The following is a 13,777-nucleotide window of genomic DNA, read 5'->3' as shown; positions in this document are numbered from 1 at the left end:
GGTGAGTAGTTTTAATTTAGGTAAATTCTGTTACCTGCATCAACATTATGAGAGGAGTACCATATTACAGACCTGTACTTCTCAGACCTTAACAGGAGTCTGGTTTTCTGGGGAACTTGCTGCGATGTAGATACTGATTCAGGAAATCTGGGGAGGGCCTGGGATTCTGGATCCCTCACAAGCTCCCAGGTGTTGCAGCTGCTGCTGGTCTGCAGGCCACAGTTTGTTTTCAGGCACCTTCTTCAACAAAATCATTGGTGGTGGTTTCCTGCTCTTTATCTATAATACCTTGGTTTTCAACTCTGGGTGATTTTAGCCCTAGGGTAAATTGGCAGAGTCTGGAGACATTTTTGATCTTCACAACTCAGGGGGGCTGCTAACATCACATGGCTAGGGCCACAGATGTTGTCAAACACCCTATAATGCATAGGGTAGCCCCTCATAACAAAGAATTTCCTGACCCAAAATGTCAATAGTGCCAAAGTTGAGAAATCCTGCTGCAGAAGTACTGTTTTGTGTATCTCTCGTATCAAAAATAATCTGTTGAAAGTGTTCAAAAAAAACTGTGAGGAAAGAGTAGGAACGTGTACTATTTAGTTTGGAGTAGAGAGTGAACAGTGTTTAAAACTGTCTTCGAATATATGAAAGGCCATTATGCAGAAGATGGTAACCAGCTGTTCTCCATCATCCTTGAAGAATGAACAGGAAATGTACATAAACGGACTTGTGCTACCCATCCATTCTTTTCTGCATCTTCCACGCCAGCCAGGCAAATCTCTCTATGATCTTGCAACCATATTTGTCCCGTTCTGTATCTTATTACTTGCAGAGACCCTCCCAAATCCTTAGGACATATTTTCCTCTCACTGCCAAGTTGTATCTCTCCCTCTCCTTAAAAATCTAATTTAAAATTTCCAGCTCCATAAAGTCTTCCTTAACTAAGATTAAATAGTTTCCAGTTTGCTTCTATCTACCACTGGCCCACTTTCTCCTTCAATGTGTTATCTTTCATTCTATGAATATGTTATTGCCCATCTATGTACAAGGAGCTGTGCTACATTTTGAGGAAGGACAAGGAAGATGAGTAAGAGAGTCCCTGCCTTTAAGAATTTTCCAATCTAGGGGAAAAAAAATCTCACACAGGTAACTACAACATAGATAGTATTTAATAATTATTTCTCTGAGGGATTTTTTAAAATAATAAAAGAAGAGGGCTTAGTAGTTAAAAAATTATTTCCAGGTGGGGAGATCAAAGGAAGACTTTATAAGTAGGTATACAGAAGTATCTTTTTATGAAGAATAATTTTCTCTAAGTTATGTACAATTTTGTGCGTCAAATAAGCATTTAATATTGTTACCAAAATTTGAAGGTTATTAATTAGAGCATGGAATGAATTGGAGTCTGAATTTAGACTGTACTTATGGCAGAGTTTACAGTGAATAAGGAAGGAAATTTTTTCTGTTTACATGCAGCTGTATATCATGGTTTTAACAGAGGAAAGTGAATTTAATCACCTCTGAATATACCTTATGATGCTGTGTGATTTTATAAGGACGTACTCTTTGGGAAGAATTTTTAGTTACACCTAGGAGGGGAATACTTTGGAACTTCACAAGTATGCTTTAAAAACCAGTACCAGAGATGGAATTTGGCACCATCCATTTGAGAGAATTTGGCACCATCCAGAACACTTTCAGGAGAGAGACTCACCTATAAAAGATTTCCATTACCTGAACTACAAAGAAATTGAAGAGATTTAACCCTCAATGAATATGTAGTGTGTGCCAGACGTTGAGTAAACTCTTTAGATGTATTATCGAATTTAATCTCAACAGATTAGCCTCTCAACCTGTGAGGCTATCACCACCAACAACACTAGAAGGAGACGTCAGTGTTAAGTATAAGCTTCCGTCCACTGCTTGATTCAGAGAGGGAAGCAGAGCAAATCTCGAGCCTGCATAAGCCAGCTCTGGGTGGAAACAGTCAGCTTGCCTTCCCTTTCGTAGCAGCAAGGAGGAAGCTACCTCTCGAGGCTTAAATGGTGATGCTTGTATCCTCTGTTGTCAAAACAGGAAAGTGAAGCTGTTTACATTTCATAGTGGCCATGGTTTGCTGTAGGGATCACTACTGGAAAATTATCTGTGACTGCATTAGTCTTGTGTGAGCATGAGTTTCTGCCAGCTCCTTCCCACACATTCTGAAATCTTTAGTTCTGGGAAGGGTACAGATACTGAATTACTATGGGATTTTGTTTGAATGTTAATACCTATGTTCTTTAAAGTCATTGTGTTGATTTCCAGTCAGTAATACAGTTAACATTGCAGACCTTTCTTGTTCCCATTCTTTGAGTGTCATTGCCCTTTTTAATAAGTGCTCAGCTTTGAATGGTAACCTCAAGAGTGCCTTCATAATTCAAAACATAGTGGAATCTTAGTTAACTCTATGTAACTGGACTTTGTTTTCCCTCTTAAAGTTCTAGGCTTCTGCATATCATTCAATGTTGATGTGAAAAACTCACTGACTTTCAGCGGCCCAGTGGAGGACATGTTTGGATATACTGTTCAACAATATGAAAATGAAGAAGGAAAATGGTAAGTTAATGGGTTTTGTTGTTGTTGTTTAGTTTTCTTACAAGGTAATGGAAAATATTATTTGGTTACAGTTCATTTTATGAATGAGACTTAGAATGAATCATTTATGGTAGGAAATGCAGTCTAATCATTTGGTAATGGAAACTGAAAAAGTGAAAAAGGAAAAATTCCTTGGCAATATTAAAAGACATGGTTAGTGATTCTGTTGAAACCTGGGTTGACCTCAAGGAAGATCCTTATCCAAAATAGTCATTGTTTTGTAATTATGTTATTCTGGCAAGAGTTCTTTCATTGTTCTCATTTTAGCATGGCTGAAATTCAGCAGGAGGTATTGGGAGGCAGATGAGATCACTTCCAGTATAATATTGGGCTTATATTTTTGGTGCTTTACTAACCTACTGAATTTGGTCTATTACTTATAATGAACCTTACTGAATTTCTTTTATACACTTTAAAAACCCTTTAATATTGGTTAAGTTCACTTTAGTATGGTTTTTTTTAAAGCATATTTAACTTTTGAAAATTATACAAAATTATTAGAGTTCTTTTGCTTTATATTTAACATAATTTTCAGTGAGTCTTTTTTTTTTTAATTGGACCTTGTAGAAAAAGAGAACAGGAGTTAAACTTTGCTTCAGTTTAGTAACTTAAACTAAACAAGCCCATTTTTCTAGTAACTACAGTAATACAAACAAAAATGGATCTATATCTATTTGGAAAACAGTGAGCTATCTCTCTACTATGTTTCACAGATGAAAAGATGTGACTTTTCGATATTTCACTTTACCTTCTAGACTTGCTTAATTTGACAATAATCCTCTAAATAGTATCAAAGTAAGAATTTGAGTTCTCACATTTTTCAAGTACAGATATTGTATCCTGGGTATAAACTAAAATTTGTGGAGGTGCTTCACTCTTCTTCTCTCCCTATAAATATCTCAGATAAGACATCTAATAATAGAGTATGAGTTTTTATATCCTCTGTCCTTCAATCCTGTGCTCTCACTTTACCACCCACCTCCTTTTTTGAGGTTAAACGGATAAAGTCATCCCTTTAGACACTAATTTTATTCTTTTAGGCATTATGTCTGCAATCAGGGAGTTCTACCTCTGGGAGAATAATGTGAGTGGGCCAACTGGTCAAGCTTCTCTTTGTGCATAAGCTAGAATAAACTGTCACTCAGTGCATGTTTTTCTTAAAAAGCTTAACTTTTACATAAAACACATATTACAGTGAATTTTCACTTATTACTAATAGTTACATAAATTTTAAAGAGGAATAGCAAACCTTAAAGTCTTAAACTACCTACTTAAAATGAACTGTCTTTTTAAAGAATAGTCAAATAACAGTCAGCCCTTCCCATTCACAGGTTTCGCATTAGCTAATTAAACCAACTATGGTACCAGAGTTGCAGTGGGCGGACTGTACCAGGCCATTTTATATAAGGGACTTGAGCACATGCGAAGTTTTGTAGCCACTGGGGTCCTGGAACCAATCCCCCATGGATGCCGAGGGATGACTGTATTGTTAGCAGATTTTATGAAAGTCTGGTCTTCATTCTCTGATAATGAGGAAAGCCTGTAAGCTTCGTCCCTCATCCCATCCTGTCTCTCTGATTTTAGGGCAGTCTGCTATCAGAAGCCCTGAATTATCTGAATGAATCTTAGTGGAGTAAGAAGGCATTCATATTTCCTCTTGGAACTTTAGTGCACCCATACAATCTCTTCAGTTCAAGAAGGAGGAAATGATGCTTGATTCTTAAGCTGAATCTTGAAAGATGACTTACCTTTCAATAACAGAAGAGATGTCACTCCAAGCTGGGAAGCTACATAAACAAGGGCATAGACCTGAGGATAAGTGAGAGTGTTGGTAAGCAAACAGGTCTGACGTTGGGATGATAGAGGGGAAGGACCTTAAAAGCCAGACAAAGGAGCTTGTACCTAAGTAGAGGGTACTGAGAAGCCATTATAGGTTGTTTTATGAAACTTAGTTTAGGAAATTATGTATAGATTGGATTGGAGAAAGGAGTGCCTGAAATCGGGGAAATCCATAGGCAAGCAAGAACAGCAATCTGCTTAAACAATGAAGCCTGGACAAGGAGGGCGAACTGCAATGAAAGAATAGTGTACCCAAGATAAATGTAGGTGAATAATTGTCTTAGTGGAAGTCTGGGAATGGCAATTGAAGGTGTAGGAGGTGTCAAACATATTCCAAAATGTCTACACTGGATTACCAGGAAGTGGGTAGTCATTCAGAGACAAATGTACAGGAAAGGAAAATCAGTTTTATCAGGAAGTTGATGAGTATGGTTTTAAGCAGCTTGAGTTCAAGGTAATGTCTAGGTGCTTGGAAACTTCAAAATGGAAAACAGAAAGAGGGAGAAGTTAATGTATTAGGGAAAATGTTTAGAAAGCAAGAACTGGTTTTGGTTCCCGCTTGCAACCCTGTGCATTGCACAGCATCTGGCCCAGGACCTTAAGCATAATATGCACTCAATAATGCACTCAACTCAGTTGGCTGAACAACTGAATCTAGTTTAACTTCCTGTTCTCATTGATGAAAAAACAAAACACATATAAAGTAAGGTTAAAAGTGACTCTCTCATAACTAGTATCAAAACAAAGTGTTGGCAAGAATGTGGAGAAAAGGGAACGTTTGTACACGTTAGTGGGACAGTAAATTGGTGCAGCCACTATGGAAAACAATATAGAGGTTCCTCAAAAAAATTGAAAATAGAGCTACCCAGTTCTGGGTAAATATCCAAAGGAATTGAAATCAAGATCTCAAACAGATATCTGCGTTATTCACGTGTTCATTGCAGCATTATTCACAATAACCAAGACTTGAAAGCAATCTAAATGTCCATTGTCAGATAAATAGATTTTAAAAATATGTTATATACATACAGTAGAATATTATTCTGCCTTAAAAAAAGAGGAACATTTTTCCATTTGAGACAACATGGATGGACCTGGGGGACGTCTTGCTAAGTGAGATAAGCCTGATGCAGGACAAATACCACATGACTCCACTTATATGAGGAACCTAAATTAGTCAGACTCGTAAAAGCAGAGCATAGAATGGTGGTTACCAGGGGTTCAGAGGAGGGGAAAACAAGGAAACATTAGTCAAAGGGTACAAAGTTTCAGTTAAACAAGATGAATAAATCCTAGAGATTTACTATACAGCACAGTGCCTATAGTTAGCAATACTGTGTTGTACACTTAAAATTTGTTAAGAAGGTAGATCTTAAGTTGTGTTCTTATCACAAAACAATAATAATAACAATAAATAGCAACAACCACTACTAAAGAAAGCAGGAGGAAACTTTTGGAGGTGATGGATATGTTTATGGCATAGATTGTGGTGATGGTTTTAAGGATGTATACTTATCTCCAAACTCATCAAGTTGTATACATTAAACTGGTACAGCTTTGTGTATGTCTTTCATACTTCAATAAAGTGTTTTGGTTTTTTTTAAAGTGACTCCCCTAGGGAAATATAACTACTTGGGGCCAGAGCAGAAAATAGGACTCAAGTCTCTCCACTCCCAGTGTAGGACTCTTGTCCTTATTAGAACTATATTAAAAAGTAAATGTTGATAATAACTGTATCTGATGTATAATACTTTACATTTTAATATGTGTGTGAGAGTTTATGAGCATTTGAATGTATATGTGGATGTCAGATACTTTGATTCCATTCTGACATTCCATATTTACAATGATTTTATGGAAAAGGTGTGAAAAATCAGGAAAACAAAAACATTGTGGCCAATTGAATTTAAAAGTAAGTAAACTACAAAAATCTAAATGTCCAAATCTTTAAGGATGGCATGGTAGCAACATACCATTCTAAAGAGATCCAGGCACTGGTCATGCAAAATAAATTTTAGTAATATGTTTGGATATTCTGTAAGTGTTGATAAAATCAGGATGCAGACTTACTTTAAGAAATGGACTATGAAATAATTGACATATTTGGGAGAACATGAATTTTGTTATTTAATTTTCTCCAGAGGTGGGCATCTGCGTAAATCATATTTACAGGTCATGTTTGTAAGCTCAGCAACCTCACATTTTAAAAAAAATCATCCTGACCCATCTTACATCTTGCTGAAGTATGCATAAAGGAGTACTTTTTTGACCCATAACAAGTGCAGTCTGTGTATTTGAAAAGCATTAGTTTAAATCTTTGGAAAGAATAAACAGTTAACAGAAAAGGCGGCCTATGCCCCCTTTATGTTTCAGAAGTTTCCTGTGGAGTATAACCTACTTTATATCTTTGGCTCAGAAGCCACATGTTTTTCAGTAGCAGAACACATTATACCTCTGATTAAATTCAGCTGTTGTTCATTATGATTAGCATGAGCTGGAGCATCCAAGTAACTGCAGTGTGGTTCAGAAGAATCACAAAGAATACAATTGGTTTAATAATTTTGCTTTGAAGAGAAGAAACTCAAATGTGCTCAGCATTGCACAGCCTTCCAGAGTTACCGGTAATCACCAGTATAGCAGGGCTCTGCCAGATGGGAAAAAAATGAGATGCTGATGTGGGGCTTTCCACTCTTTGTTGTTCTTTGCTTCCTTCCTTCCAGCATGTGCACCCACCCCTCTGAGTGCTATCTAAGCATCCATGCTTAGGGGCTTCGGTGACTTCAGTGGGCTGTCTTTTCAAAATAGATTCTCATGACGCAAATACTTCCCTAGCCAATCCCCAACCCAATATATATCAAAATGTACTGGCTTCATGCCTTTACCCTAGAGGACCCTGCTTTGTGCCAGGTAAGGTTTAGTAGTGGGCTCAAGTGACTGATGCCCTGTTTCCAATGTATGTGTGTTTTAAATAAAGCCTATTCAAGCTTGGGGTGAAAAGACTTTTTAAAAGTTTTATCAAATTTTCTCTCACAGATTTTAATATAAAGTTTATTTTAAATTGCTTATAATATCTTTTGAAGTTGAAATTTCCTCTTTGCCAAACATCAGTTCTTTGGTTCATCTCATTTCTACCCCTCTACCTTTCATGACTGAAAAACACAACAGCTCATGGGGCCACTGTATAACTTCATTCTCTAAGATGACTAAACACTTACTCTGTTGATTTTTGGTTTTTGTTTTTTAATGCCTGGCAGGAGGTACTTGGCACTCTGATACAGACTTTGGCTTGGAGATCAGGAAAGAGTTAGGTGAAAAGAAATAATGTAAATATGAGACAACAATCTCCAGGAAACTTATCTTTTACAGAAGAAAAAAATATAAATATGAAACAGAGCAGTCAGAGGCCAGCTACCCTTCAAATAAATATAATAGCAGTCCTACTGACAAAAATAACTATTATGAATAGGAAGCATTTCTCAGTTTATTAAATTTTATTATATTTGGAGCTTCTTCATGGAGAAGAAGTGTTTCTCTCACTTTGATGATCTTTGAGTTCATCAGGTGTTTCTCTAGTGATCAATAATGAGACCCAGAACATTCTTTAATCTGCAATCTGCATACAAATCATTGCAATAATATCATATAAAAAGCAGAAATTTAATATAAATAAAATTTAATGAGTTAAAGCAAACTTGCATTAAAGTTTAAAGTAACATTATCCATCGCTCATGAAACAATGTGCTTTGGGTCTTCACCTTGACCCTGTGTGTTTGAGTGAATATGACTGTTATCCTCATTTTCTAGACAGGAAACTGGGACTCAGAGAATGAATTGCCAAAGGTTTAACACAGCACATGTGACAGGGCCAGGATGTGGAACCCAGCCTTATGCCTTCAGCCAGTTTGCTCCTACAACAGCAAGGATTCTCTACAACCTTGACCTGTGGAAATGCCTGCTGTGTCACCCAAAGGCATATATGGCATTCTGCTTAAGCAAAATATCCAGCCTCTAAAGTGAAAAAAACAAAAGACTTCACAGTTAGAACCTCTTAGCTGTCACATGAATGACCAGGTATTCCTTATTCAGATTCTTAGAGCATCTGATGCAGTCATAATTTATTCATTCAATAAATATTTATCGAATGCTGATTTTTATATCTGGCTCTGTTATAGTCACTCAGGATATATGAGTGAATGAATAGGTGAAAATTCCTGCTGTTGTGGAGTTTATATTCTATTGAGATGGACAAACAAAAACCAAATAATAAACTTAATAAACAGGTAGGTTATATGTCAGAATGTAATAAGTGCTGTGAGAAAAAATAGAGCAAGATAGTGGGGCTTGAGAATACTGAAGATTCCTAAAATTCCATAAACTCTATGCTGATATTTTTCTAGGATCTTGTCATTTTTATGCAGCTTGGGAAAAGTGAGGCTTTCTTAGGATTAAGGGGTGGGATATATTCCAGAGTTGCATGTTCGATGTCAGAAATACACAAATTTGTTTTATATCCTACATCCTGTGTCCTGCTTACCCATTCTTTATCACTGATCCCAACTCTCAAGCTCCCTGTCTCAGCCCTAGCCTACTACACTCTACTGTTTTCTGAGTTCTCACACCCCAGGCTTTACTTATCCAGAATATACAATAGGCCATGGCTCCAGTTGCTATATCAGGTTATTTCCAATTATCATCATACTCTAGAGGTTTCTATTGCCCTAGAGTTCAAATATAAATTCCAGAACGTTTCCTTCAAAGTCTACTGCTTGCCAGTCTCAACCTTCCTGCCCCAGGTTATACAGAAGCTTTATGCTGTGTTCCAGTCACCCATACTTCCTCATTACCTTCCATTTTCAGCCCTCATGCTCCTGTTTCCACATTTTTGCCTGGGCTATCTGTGATCTCTCTTCTCTCCTGCCTTATAACCTAATAACTTTATATTAACATACTGTTCAGAACTCACTTTTTTATAGATTGTTCTAGATTTTCCCCAGTTATTGGTTCATGTTTTCCAGCTAATTAGTACTCCTCCATACACTTATAATTTGTTCTATTCAGATGATGGAATCTTAGAATTGGAACGGTCTTTGGAGGCCTGTCTTTTATCTATAGAAGAAACACCTTCCAAAACATCCCTGATGAGCTGTTACCTACTTCATCTTAACCTGATGGGTTGCATGACTGGCCTATGTATGCCTTGTCCATTTAAATTTTTATTACTCTCCACAAGCCCACCACCCTACTACCTCTACCCCTAAATCTCACTAGATGACTATAGCTACTGTTTTCCAAAGAAGGAATGGAGGGAGGGAGGGAGGGAGGGAGAGGCTACTAGATCAAAACTTTACCCTCCCTTCCTGTTGGAGCTATCTGTTGCTTTGTAACAAATCACCCCAAAACTTATTGGATTAAAACAACAATAATTGATTATTTCTCAGGATTTTAAGGATTGAATAGGTGTTCCCCTGCTGCCTGGGGTACTCATGAATGCTCATTTATGCAGGTGCAGTCATCAGGTACCTCAGTTAGGCCTGGAGGGTCCATGATGGTTTAACTCCCCTGTCTGAAGTTCTGCTACCTCCTCAAACATTGCTTCTCCTCCGTGTGACCTCTCATCCTCCATTAGGCGAGACTGCGCTTCTTCATAGCATGGTGGTCTCAGATTTCCAAAAGAAGGTCAAATGTAACCTGCAATGCTTTTTAAGGCCTAGTATCCGAAGTCACAGTGTCATATCTGCTGCATTCTATTTATCAAGCGAATCTCAGTTTCAACAGGAGGAAAACTAGATTCTGCCTCAATGAAGGACAAAGAGGGACAATGTCACATCACAAAGGTGCATAAACCTCCAAACCATACACCACACTTACAAACCTCTGGATACCATTATTTTACCATATCCAGGTTTCCTCCATCATAAATGTAAACTTGCCTCAAACCCTGAATGGTTTGCTTGAAAAAAAGAAACCCAAGTTTATTAATATGGCCCATCTTCCTAATTTTTAGCCAGGTTACTTAAAATGAAGTCTGCTCGACACTCACGGCTCCCATTCTTGATATTCTTTCCTTCTCTGGCTTCTGTGACATCACTGTTTTCTGATTCTCTCTTTCCCTTTCTGATCACTCCTACCAGTTTTCTTCCTCCACTCATTAAAATCTTGTGTTATTTTTCCCTAGATGTCAACCTTCAGATGTCTTCTTGCTCTGTCTTCTCTCGAGTTGGTAGCATTTACTCTTAGGGCCTCAACCATGCTCATGGCATGCTCCTATATGTTCCATGTGGTTTCTGAGATGTTCCCCAGCAAGACTGAGCCTAGATGCCTACAGAAGTAACACTTAACAGTGCACGCTTTATTGGCCCTTCTTCCTTCCCTCTATCATTTCCCCCACCTCCACATTTGTGCCTACTTGGAATTGCCTCCTCAAAATCTATATATAGCAGTCTGCTTTTGGGGGAACCCAAACTAATACAGCTTATATTATAAATATTTCTAGAATTGATTATCCCCTTCCTCTCTACTTCCTTAATTCAGGTCTTCCTTTCCTATCTGGATTACTTTAGGAACTCTTGCCTTCAGTCTCTGAGTCTAATTTGCCCCTTTTCGCAATTTATTCATGACACTACAAGTAAAAACTCTTTATAAATCAGGGCTGATCATGTCACATCCCTCTTTATTTTTGTTTAAGATTTATTTATTATTTATTTATTTTATTTTTGGCTGCATCGGGTCTTTGTTGTGTCACGCGGCATGTTCTTTGAGGCATGCGGGATTTTTCATTGCGGCCCACGGGCTCTCCGTTGTGGTGCATGGGCGTCTCTCTAGTTGTGGCGTGTGGGTTTCCTCTTCTCTAGTTGTGGCACGCAGGCTCCAGGGCCTGTGGGCTCTGTAGTTTGCGGCATGTGGGCTCCAGTTAGGTGCACAAGCTCAGTAGTTGCAGTGCGCGGGCTTAGCTGCCCCGCGGCATGTAGGATCTTAGTTCCCCAACCAGGGATTGAACCTGTGTCCCCTGCATTGGAAGGTGGATTCTTTACCACTGGACCACCAGGAAGTCCTACATCCCTCTTTAAAAGCTTCAGTAGTTCCCAACTCTCCCCTCCATACAATAAATCCAAAGTTCTTAAAGTGCACTGTAAGGACATGTGATCTGGACCCTATTTGCCTTGCCAGACTCAAGTTCCACTCCAGCTACACTGAGTTACTTGAACTTACTGAAAGAGCCATGTGCATCCCTTCTTGCTTCTGAGACTTTGCTGAAACTGCACCAAGTTCAGACCTATTCAATATGGTAATAGTACATTTATATTTTTGCTTCTCCCCTAAGTTTTAAGCCACCTTAAAAATTGTGTTTTATCCATTTTATATTCCCAGGGCCTGCCATTAATGCTGAGCATGTAGGATTTTCTTAATAAACATTAATCAATCTGTCTAATCTCAACTTAAATACTTTCATAACATATCCACTACTTTTCTCCAAACTGTTTTAACTATAAAGCTAGTTTAATCAATCACATTACAAAAGGTTTTGAAAAATTGGGGAAAAAAAACTTAAAGCCTAACCATAATTTCCTTAATAGAATTTGTTTTTTGGTGTACTCCCTTTTAATCTATGTTCTACATAGATAGAGTTGTCCATCATCTGAAAATATGTATCTAATAATAAAAAGAACCAACACTTAGATAGCACATGTTATAAGCCAAATACTGTACTAAGCATTCTATATACATTAGCTCATTTAATGTTCATGATGATCATGTCAGGTAGCTACTCTTATTATTTCCATTTTACAGATGAAGGAACTAAAGCACAGAGGATAACTGGCTTGTCCTAAACCATACAACTAAGTAAAGGGTAAAACCAGGATTTGAACTCATGAAGTCTGGCACCAAAGTTCATGCTATATTTTATGGAGAGGGTTAAATTACTTAGGACATGGAAAACACTTAAAAGAGTGTTCTGCGCATGGTATAAATTCAATAAATGCTGGCTGTTTTTATCATTGCTATTCTAATAAGTACACTGAATATAATTTGGTATCTTTCACTTCAAATTGTCATAGTTTTTCAATAAATTAGGTAAGTTTTTACTTTAAATTAGGTCATAACTAATTTTTTATCCTACCATGCAGTCTTATTAACTATTTTTTTATGACTGCACAATATTCTATGGAATGAACCTACAATAATTAATTAGTCTTGCTGTTGATCAGACTTCTTTTAAACTTTCATGATTATATATACCACTATAAGCATTATATCTTTATGCATTAAGCTTGTTTCCTTTAATTTAGGTCATTTTTTTAGGATAGATTCCCAGAAGTAAGAATTATACGTTAAGGGGTTTGAACATTTTTATGGTTATTTATGTATATCAGAAATGGCTTTGCAAAGGCATTATATCACAACTATGTTTTAGGGAGTCTGTTCAACAATTCAGTATTTGCAATTGTTGTAAAACTTATTTCCATAATACTAGCTTTGTCCAAAGGACTTACACAGAATAAATCCCATCCCTTTTCAATATGACAAACTTTCAGATTTTGAAAAATTTAAAAAGGAATGCCCAATCCACCTGCACTCCTTCACAACATTTCATCTCTCCTTCAGACATTTTCTTCTCCATGCTAAACGTCCTCAACTTCCCCTCAAGCATCTCTAGTCTGACAAAATTACCAGAATCTTAACTATCTGAGTCATAGTCTCCTAAATACATTCCATTGTGCCTATGTCCCTCTTAATTTTGGAGATTCCAGACATGGCCCGACAGTGCAGAGCACAGAGAGGCTATCACTTTCCTTGACCAGGGCATCTATTTCTAGCAATGATGCCTAAGGTCACATTACCATTTTTGGCACTAAAATACACTGTTGGCTCATGTTTTCTTGCTGTCAACTAAATCCTCCATGACTTTTTCACATGAACTTCTATTAAGTCAGATTTCCCACATTCTGTACTGATGTAGATAGTAGTACACAGTTAAGTGAAGTTATTTACATAGGTTCTTATTAAACTTTACTAGTTCAAGTTTCTTGTTCCAGAATGTTGACACTTCTGAATGCCCAAATTGGTATTTTGATTTACTTAATGAGTACCTTTATGCTTTCTGTGTCTTCACTTAAGTCATTAACAAAGATATAGGCTAAGTCAATCCCAAGTGCAGTCTTATGGTATATAATTAGAGTCCTTTTGTTGCTAGTAATCAGTGTCTTTGTTTTTTTTTCTTTGTTTTTTTTTTAATTTTATTTTATTTATTTTTTTATACCGCAGGTTCTTATTAGTTATCCATTTTATACATATTAGTAATCAGTGT

At 37.2% G+C, this 13,777-nt stretch overlaps 1 protein-coding gene across 1 annotated transcript in view; it reads left to right on the top strand.

Annotated features, from left to right (window-relative positions):
* The window catches only part of ITGA1 (integrin subunit alpha 1), a 163,682-nt gene that overhangs the window by 55,333 nt on the left and 94,572 nt on the right, over positions 1 to 13,777 (top strand). Inside the window, exon 2 of the mRNA XM_082623787.1 lies at positions 2,475 to 2,592. Within this exon, the coding sequence (XP_082479913.1) occupies positions 2,475 to 2,592 (118 nt within the window). The remainder of the gene's footprint in view (positions 1 to 2,474; positions 2,593 to 13,777) is intronic.

Source organism: Mesoplodon mirus (genome assembly GCF_964341445.2).
Source record: "Mesoplodon mirus genome assembly, chromosome: 5".
Classification (NCBI taxonomy): Eukaryota; Metazoa; Chordata; class Mammalia; order Artiodactyla; family Ziphiidae; genus Mesoplodon; species Mesoplodon mirus.
The sequence above is the reverse complement of the archived record's forward strand: the minus strand, read 5'-3'. Positions and strand labels throughout refer to the sequence as shown.